Source organism: Olea europaea, chromosome 6, assembly GCF_002742605.1.
Source record: "Olea europaea var. sylvestris chromosome 6, O_europaea_v1, whole genome shotgun sequence".
NCBI lineage: Eukaryota > Viridiplantae > Streptophyta > Magnoliopsida > Lamiales > Oleaceae > Olea > Olea europaea.
Window position 1 is genome coordinate 24,575,616 of NC_036242.1, and position 8,978 is coordinate 24,584,593.

Sequence of the window (8,978 nt, forward strand, 5' to 3'; positions counted from 1 at the left end):
TAATTTGATTTGATTTTTCGAAATTGCTTCACTTTACTTGCGTTCTTTATTCCATTTAAATTAGATTAGCATAAAAACATCATTTAAAAATTGGATTTGTCTAAATAAAGTGAAAACCGAAACAATTATAATACTTAGTGGAATTTGAATATCAATCCTCGTGAGTTTGACACTTTTAAATTCTTTACTATATTACAAAGCTTTACACCGTACACTTGCGATTAAATCACGTTATATAATCGCGTGGCAATTATAAAGAAATAAACTTGAATGTATCATCTGCTATTTTTGTTCTGAAGGATGGCTCATGTAATGGCTTGCAACACTACGCTGCCCTTGGGAGGGACAAGGTAATGTACGACAAGGATTTAACAATGTTGCTGTGTGTCTATGTAGGTTTTCATTTACAGTGTAGGAAATATATTCAAGTAATTATGAATAGGAACAAGCCTATATTCATAGAATATATGTAAAGATTGATCCCAGGCCTGATATTCCAAGGTGGTTCCTACATATCTAAATAGTGTAAAGCTGAGAGGACTAAGCAATCGGAATTATGGGCTCCCAACTAATTCAATTTTTGCCTGGTTCTAATATTTCATCTCAACTTGATTAGATTTTTGGTATTTTTAATGAGTTATTCTGAATGTAGATGCATTTTGGTGTTCCCACTACAGTACTGTTTGCAATCAATGTCACTAATAATAATATATGTCCAGTTGAGGGAAGCTCTAGCTATCAGATCATATTCCAAAAGTTTTGACTCTCCAAGCAAGCCATCTATTTTATTAGTTCAGACACTGATAGATACATTTTAAGGGGAAAAAATACAAACTTTTTCACGCAAATGTAACACATTATTATATATCTCCAGTTGGAAGCAGCTGCAGTCAATCTTGTCAAGGGAGATAAACCTGCAGAAGTTTACTCAGGAATCACTTCAAGGTAAGTTGTGATCATGATTTATAATATCCTTTTTCTTTGTTTTGCTCTCACCCCAAATAAATTAAATAGCAAATAAAATTGAAAATTGACGTTGGTGTTGGCGTCGACGATAAATTGAATAAATATTTGGATTTGCATGTACTTGATTTTATCTAGTTACAATCCTGTAAATACCTTGTAGAACTGGAAGGTTAAATGAGTAGTTTACTTCAATATGAAGAGAAAAATTTCTAAAATCTGCCTTTGGATCTCAGACAACAGTCGTTATGGATTTCATTAATTCTCAAGCAGTACAAGTGCTTTAAAATCAATCTTACGCATTCATGTCCTGCTGTCCAAATTTAGTTGTATTCATTGCTGACTGTTTCTGATGCAGAGTTCTTTACATCATGAAGAGGGATTCTGCAAAAGACCCTGCATCTCATCCCAATGTTATGCGTGCAAGACTGTTAATTAACCAGGTTGTATTGTGCCTCTATTTGATGGCCATTATTTGGGAAAAACAATATCTTGAATGGTGAATTTTGGAGATTGTCCGGTTAAAAATTTTGAGTTTACATACAAAATATTTTATTGCGTGAATGTGTGGTTGAAAATCAGTATGGAAAAAAAGAGTTTTGAAAAAAAGCACATCAAACAGGGGCTGTATTTCATGTATTTATTCTGTTTACTGATATCATGACAAGCAATATTACGAAAATGGCTTGTTTCTCTTGCTATTTGTGCTTTATTATGAAAAATAAAAGTTATTTAATTGTTTACCTTTTATGTTTTGAACTATGAATGCATTGAGTGGCTTGGTTCTATACTTATTGGTGCCGACTTCTTTTGTAACAATCTAATTTCTTAGTTCTTTATTTTCGGTGGACAGGAAATTAGTCAAGCAAACAGTGATGACATTAGTATATGGCGTCACTTACATAGGTGCACGAGATCGAATCAAGAAGAGGTTAAAGGACCGTGGTGCTATTGAGGATGACGCAGAGTTGTTTTCTGCAGCATGCTATGCAGCAAAGGTACGAGAATATAGCTTTATTTATTTTTGTGCAGTTTCCTTTTAATTAAAAGAAAATTGATGTATTGTAGCATTTCACATGACAGGTGTTTCATATGATGTTGAGAATTATGAGGTATCAGTTCTATTCTGCACATGTATGCAACATGCAACTTAGGAAGGTTTGAGCTAATTGTTTTTTAAATCCTTGAGCAGACAACCTTGACTGCCTTAGGAGAGATGTTTGAAGCTGCACGGAGCATCATGAGTTGGCTTGGAGATTGTGCAAAGGTATCTTCCATTCTAATGAATGGAATTTTTCATGTAAAAAATATATTTTAAGCATGATTGGCACTTGATGCAAAGTCTTCTGTTTCCCGATGTATTTTCTCTAGAGGCACATGATCTTTCAGCTGATTTTATCGCCTCAATATTTCATAGTCAGTTGTTTTGGATGCTAGGGTATGGTTATCTACTTCTTGCCGGGTATGGTTATCTACTTCTTGCCGGACATCATATAATTATGGGTACAGCTGCCAAATCCACTGACATCATTTCTCCTGAACCTCTCTAAGCCCAGATACTAGTATATAAATAGGCAAGCTAAGACTGCCTAGAATGTGAATAGTTCTGTTTCAAGATCAAAATCTAAATTGCATTATGCGACAAGCTAAATTTTTGTCGCATAATGTGGGTAGGTTTCTTCAGATCACCTTGTTTGACATTTGTACTTCAATTTTACACGCAGCGACGAATCTAGGATTTTGAGTCATCACGGGCTGTCGTTGATTGTCGACTGTCAGCCGCAATAAAGTATTAAGAGCTCGTTTAATGTATTTTTTTTAAACAAAAAATACATTTTGAAATAATGATTCATGGAGAACGTGATGTCAAAAATAAGAAAAAAGTTTTGAATTTGCGTGTAATATTATTTTATTGAAAAATTTATGGTTAAAAATAAGATAGATAAAAATGTATTTTGAAAAAAAATGAAAATGAAACAAGGCTTAAAATTTAAATATAACAATTATTTTGTTCATATTGAACATATATAATTGTGTTATAAGAACAAATCATATATTCACCAAATGACATTGTTGCCAAGTATCGTATAATTTAAAGGAAGAGCATGATTTTGAATCTTTATAATTTTATTAAACCTAATAAATGTCATATATATTATTTTGTTGAATTAAGTGCCGAAAACAATAGGTGTCATAGTGGTCAGGCTTTCAATGGTTATAGTAGAGGTTCAAGGTTCAAATCTCATCCAACTCCTTCCTATTGCATTAATTTTGGTAGTTGTTGTAAACTAAAAAAATTGCACAATGAATTGGGTGTGAAGAGAATCGAAACCGGGACCTTCAAAATATGAAAACAAGCTCCAACCACTTCAGCTAAAAGGAGAATTTGGAAGAAAAAAGAATTATCAGTAATATAACCTAAAATCTTAATCTACTTTCAGCCAAAAAAAAATGGCTTCCGGCGGATCCAGCTAGGGCGGCCTCCCTAGCTCGCCACTAGCTGGATCCGCTACTGTTTACACGTGATAGGTGCTAAAGTTGTCCAGAAAAATTATGAAATGAAAAAAATAGTTTAAGGTAACATAGTTATTATGCAATTATGAGAGTTGTTGGAACCAATTTACCTAAGTTTTCAATCTTGATTGTGCTATTTGGCTAAACTGGGAGATCGTAGGTGGTGCAAAGAATTTGAACAATAAGAAATGCATGATTTTATTTATTTATTTATTTATGGAGGGATGGAAAAGAAGATGGACAGGAGGAATGAGATAAACTACTAATGAGCATGGAGAAGAAACTTTCATGTTGGAATGCCGAATTAACCTAATCATTCGAAAACTTTCATGTTTACAGACATACCTGAACCTGTTGGAGAACAGTAGATATTGCAATGTATAAATGAATTGGCCATGAAACATGATACTGGATCAGTTGACAATAGAACCTACTATTGTATTCTATCTAATATTTGTTTCATTTCTCTTCTTCACTGCATTCCTCATATAACTACCCTCCTGTTCTTTATTTTCTTATTTTTGTTTCATAGTTTTTCTTTATGTTTCCTTTTTTCTCTTCCTTTTTCCACATTTTAGATTATAGCTACTGAGAATGAAGCAGTACATTGGACCACACCACTTGGGCTCTCTGTTCTACAACCTTACCAGAAATTAGGAAGGCATTTGGTAACTTTCACATACCTTTAACCTGTGAACTTCCTCTTTGTTTTCATCATCATCGGCAAGAATAAACTAAACATAATTTATTTATTTTTATTATTTTTGTTGCTTTTGTTATTATATTATTATATTATTGTTGTTGTTGTAGTAGTAGTAGCAACAGCTGTAGGATATATTCATTGTCTATCAATGTCTCATTCAAGATTGGTTATTAATTTTGGTGCAGATTAAGACTTCTCTTCAGATTTTGACACTCCAACGTGAAACTGACAAGGTAACTTCCAGTTTGTTCCCGTTTCTGATCTCAAGAATGATGTATTGAAGTGTAGCTATGTCATGATTCACATTATTGCCCTCCCTCCTATTAACCCCTGCTTCCCTGTGCCCCCTTCCACGCGCACAAAAGTCACAACCAGAAAAGAAAATAAAGAAAGAAATGAAGAAAAAAAAAGTTAAAACCGAAGTAGAAAAAATTCAAAATGTAACAGCTGATATTACTATAATTATGTGCTATCTTTTACCTGATTTTCTCAGGTTATGGTTAAGCGGCAGAGAACAGCTTTTCCTCCAAAATTTGTTCATTCTCTCAATGGTTCTCATATGATGATGACTGCCATTGCTTGTAAAGAGGCAGGGTTAAGTTTTGCAGGTCTATATCTCCTGCCATCAGGAGGAGGAGGAGGATGATGATTATTATTATTATTTTATTTTATTTTTTAGCACCCTCTAGTTTAGGATTGTCTAATAATTTTTACCGCAATTTGATTCTAGGAGTGCATGATTCATACTGGACTCATGCATGTGATGTAGACCAAGTGAACAAGATTCTAAGAGAAAAGTTTGTTGAACTCTATGATGCACCGATTTTGGAGAATGTGAGTTTTTCTAATCACAGTGCTCAATTCAACTCCTGTCCTTGTATGCGTAGGTCAATGCTTTATTTGTCTATACCCTCCTTTTACACATTTATGTTATTGTTTATTGGACTCGAAAGAATACTGTGTGATGGAAATGGATGGAGTATAATGTGGAAGACCCTTAAATATCATTTTCCAGTCAACCAGGAAATGAGAAACCCAGCAATCCTTGTGTAATATGCTAGTATGTGGATCATATTAAACAACTTGGGTAAACTTGATGAGGCTCAACTTAATTGAAGTGTAGTCCTTATTTGTCATGGTAGGTTTCCTAGATCCTTTCTCTCATTCTGCGATATTAAGAGCCATCTCCAAAAGTAAATCACACGACTCAAATGCTTTTGATTCTGTCATTTCATACGATTTTTTTGTCAATTTCCTGCTATGTTAACCATTAATATTATTCCACTTTTCAGACTATGCATCCAGTGACCTTTCTTGAACACATTCAAATTGTCGGAGTTTAATCATCCATTTTATCTTCACTATATGATACCTTAACCAGCTCATTAGTGTGCTCTTCATATTCATATAGGTCCACTGCATATATTTGGTTTCTCAATAGTCCAGCCTGTGGTTCCATATAAGATGGTTGTGTTTTTCAGGTGCTATATGGAATTCCTTTGTCAATCACCCAACATCAGGGGCACTCTGACTTAACCCAACAAGAAATAATCATTTGAGTAATTTCATCATATGACTAAGTGAGCCGGAGACCCCGTTTGGTATACATTAATGTAAAAATGAGAATGAAAAATATAGCCGTTATGGACCCCACACAAAAGATAGAAAGTCAAAATGATGGCTTGATGTGATGGATAACGGTCATATTTTTCATTTTAGTGGGCAAATAATGGGAATCAAACGGGGGCTAAATATTGGAAACAAACTTTTAAATGTTTTACGAGTTCTACCTTGTCTATTAGTGTCATCTACCAACAAAATATCATCTGAAAAATCATGGATACTGGAGCTGTTTATCCTTGATTTCCTCAATAGGAAATTTTATTGATGGTAACGATTTTATATTTCACCTGTCTTTCTCATTCGAGTGAAAGGGGAAAAAAATGGGTGAAGGATTTTAGTATTGCTTTATTAACTCCTGATCAGTTTCTTTGTGTATTGTCGTACTTGCTGATAATTTTAGCTGGTGAGACTTTTAGTTATTTTTGCTTTAATACCTTGTGATATTATTCCATCTCCCTAAGCTTTTATGTTTTATGATTTAATAGGATTTATTACCTTACTTCAAAATTGCTACCCTTAAATGAAATTACTTATTTAGAAGAAGTATTCTACGTTAAAAGGTGGAAATGTCCTTTGTACCATTTTTTTTTTTTAATGAATCCCTAATGTTTGAACTTTGAAGTGTTCCGTTGTGAGGTTTTGTTTGAAACTTATTGGGTGATAAGTTAACGTAACCATTGCATCTGTTTTACAGTTGCTGGAAAGTTTTCAGCAGTCCTTCCCAAAGTTAAACTTTCCTCCATTGCTAGAACGTGGAGACTTCGACTTGAGAGAAGTTCTGGAGTCTCCCTATTTTTTCAACTAAATGAACAGATACAGCTCACTTTTCAAGGAATCCTTACTTCTAAATGGCCTGGTAATGGTAGCTCCTTATTTCTTTGATATTTTTTAATACCTTTAGCCGATCACCAACAGAAAAAAGCTAGCCCTTCTGTTATTGGCTGCCCTTCAATCATCACGAGTTTTCTTTCAAACATGTCAGAAAAATCCATACAAGAAGGTGTTGGGGACAATTGAGATTCTTCCGCAACGTCTTGACAGTTATGACCAATTGTTGTGGAGCCCGGATTTTGAGATGAGATGATGGTGCTCCGGTTACTTTAATGGCTGAACGAGCATATCATGCTAATGACACGCTACGAACATTTTGTCGGTGGTAAAATAGAGGGAATTAAGGTTATTCAGTGTATACAATGGGGAGGGTTGAATCAAACGACTAACAAAGATTCATGTACATGCTTCTTTTCTACACTTGTCCAGGTGCATAACTGATCCCAAAGGGTTGAGTTATAAAGAACTGGAAACTCACTGGAGAGGGCCAAATTGATGTTAACTTGACACTTGTATTGTCGTGGTTAGCTCGACTCACCTTTGTATAATACAAAAGGCAATGCATGTAGTTCTAGAGACATTTTGTGGATGCTATTTCCTCTCTTTTTTCTCAAAACTTTGTATTAATAAAAGGATTATTCTATTTGTACCTAAAAAACATACAGAAGGGTATACAGCCAGCTGAGGTGACGATTTTTACTGACAAAATTATTGACCCAATAACTCGTGAGAAATTGGAAACTTTAATTTGAAATCAAACCTACACCTACCAAAACCCATCCCAAAAGACTGCCTCTCTCTTCTCTCTCGCGACACACCCATCCCATATTGGAGATCTCTCCGGCGACTCCAGGTTCGGCGACCCCAGGTGCGGCGACTCGAGGTCCGACGACTCCAGATCCGATAATGTCCCTTCATTTTTACAGATCTTCAAATTTGGGTGTGTTTTGGTATTGTGACTGTTTTATTCTTCTGAATTATGAAGGAAACTGACTTCTTCTCGATGAGGACTAGTAATGTCTCTTTATTTATGCTATTACATTATAAATAATTTCAATGTGAAGTAAAAATAAATTAACTGCCTGCAAAATAAATTTGGAGTAAAATCAATTAAGTCTCGGAATGTTTACAGGCTTCCATATTGTAGAATGACTTCGTTTCTATTGGGGCTTGTCCTCTTCAGGGGTTAAGGATTTGGACGGGGTTGGGTAATCCAGCTTTGTAAATGCCTCCTAGTGGGAACTCTAGCGTTTATCGGAGTTGATTTTCAACAACCAGTTTTCTATATCAAATGATTATCATCAACTGTGAGAAAAATAATAATAGACGGTAATGTCCCTTCATTTGAAGCAAAATGTCGTCAAATTTGCTTAATAAACAGGTATTGTGACGATGGTAGCAAGTATAATTTAAGTAGTAAAAGATTTATTTATAGCAAGTATGAGTAACTCTTATTTGCAAATGGAATAACAGAGATCACTCGTCAGACCTTAGAAGAAAACAGAAAACTTGATATATATTCTCTGATGAACACACATCTAAGGATTACATTACATTTCATGCATTTGCTAGTAGTAGTAGATGGAAATTGCATTACCAGTGGTGGATCCACGATTTGAACTCATTGGGCATCTAATTTAATTACGGATTTATATTTTTTATGATGTTATTTTTTTTTATTTTTTTTTTGCCAATTCGAACATTATTATGATGTGATTTTTTTTTTTCTTATATTAGAATTCTTCAATGGCCGGAAGAAATAAGGGGATATGTCATTCATGTAGACGGGCAGGATACATGTTGCCAGATTGCCCCGGAAAGAGAAGATGTCCAAACTGTGGCCAAGGCTATGTTAAATGGATGGAGGTGGAAAAGCAAAGCGATAACAAAGGGCGTTTGTTCCATTGTTGTACCCGTGATATCTGTCGATTTTTCGATTGGAATAAATCTCCTCCTGCCGCAGTATATCCCTTGCAAGGTGAAGGTCAATCGAGCGGCGCCTCCAATGGTAGTGAAATCGTTGATGATTTGTCACGTATGTTGGAAACGTGTGCTAACATAGCCAAGAAAAAAGACATTGAGATCTCTCTCAACATCATAACAATTCGTAAGGGAAAACGGGATTCGGAAGATGTTCTATGAACTTGGATTTAATGGGATGGTTTAGGAATATTTAATCTTCGGTGTGATGCGTTAACTATTGATTTTGTAAAAATTTGAAGACAACTTGGATCCATGAATTTCAGTCGGTTTTAAATTTCCTTTTATGAGCATTATGTTTAGGACATGTTTTACTAATGTGCTGTTGAGTTTAAATGTTAATGTGAATGGAGTGTGTTTGGTG

The 8,978-nt window shown here is 34.8% G+C and overlaps 1 protein-coding gene across 1 annotated transcript; it reads left to right on the forward strand.

The window, feature by feature from the left end:
• The first annotated feature begins 2,039 nt into the window (after nt 1-2,039).
• LOC111395300 (DNA-directed RNA polymerase 1B, mitochondrial-like) lies at nt 2,040-8,932 on the forward strand. The gene is made up of 7 exons (XM_023021281.1): nt 2,040-2,075; nt 2,156-2,230; nt 4,056-4,145; nt 4,366-4,413; nt 4,674-4,788; nt 4,911-5,014; nt 8,372-8,932. Exons 1-7 carry the CDS (start codon nt 2,040-2,042, stop codon nt 8,774-8,776), a joined length of 873 nt encoding a protein of 290 aa, XP_022877049.1. The 3' UTR covers nt 8,777-8,932.
• Nucleotides 8,933-8,978: the final 46 nt, after the last annotated feature.

Bases quoted from the DNA above. Each gene is read 5' to 3' on its own strand.
- LOC111395300 (XM_023021281.1), top strand. From the start codon at position 2,040: ATGACAGGTGTTTCATATGATGTTGAGAATTATGAG. The intron at 4,146-4,365 runs GTAACTTTCACA...ATTTTGGTGCAG, and splicing joins AGAAATTAGGAAGGCATTTG to ATTAAGACTTCTCTTCAGAT. The intron at 4,789-4,910 runs GTCTATATCTCC...ATTTGATTCTAG, and splicing joins GGCAGGGTTAAGTTTTGCAG to GAGTGCATGATTCATACTGG.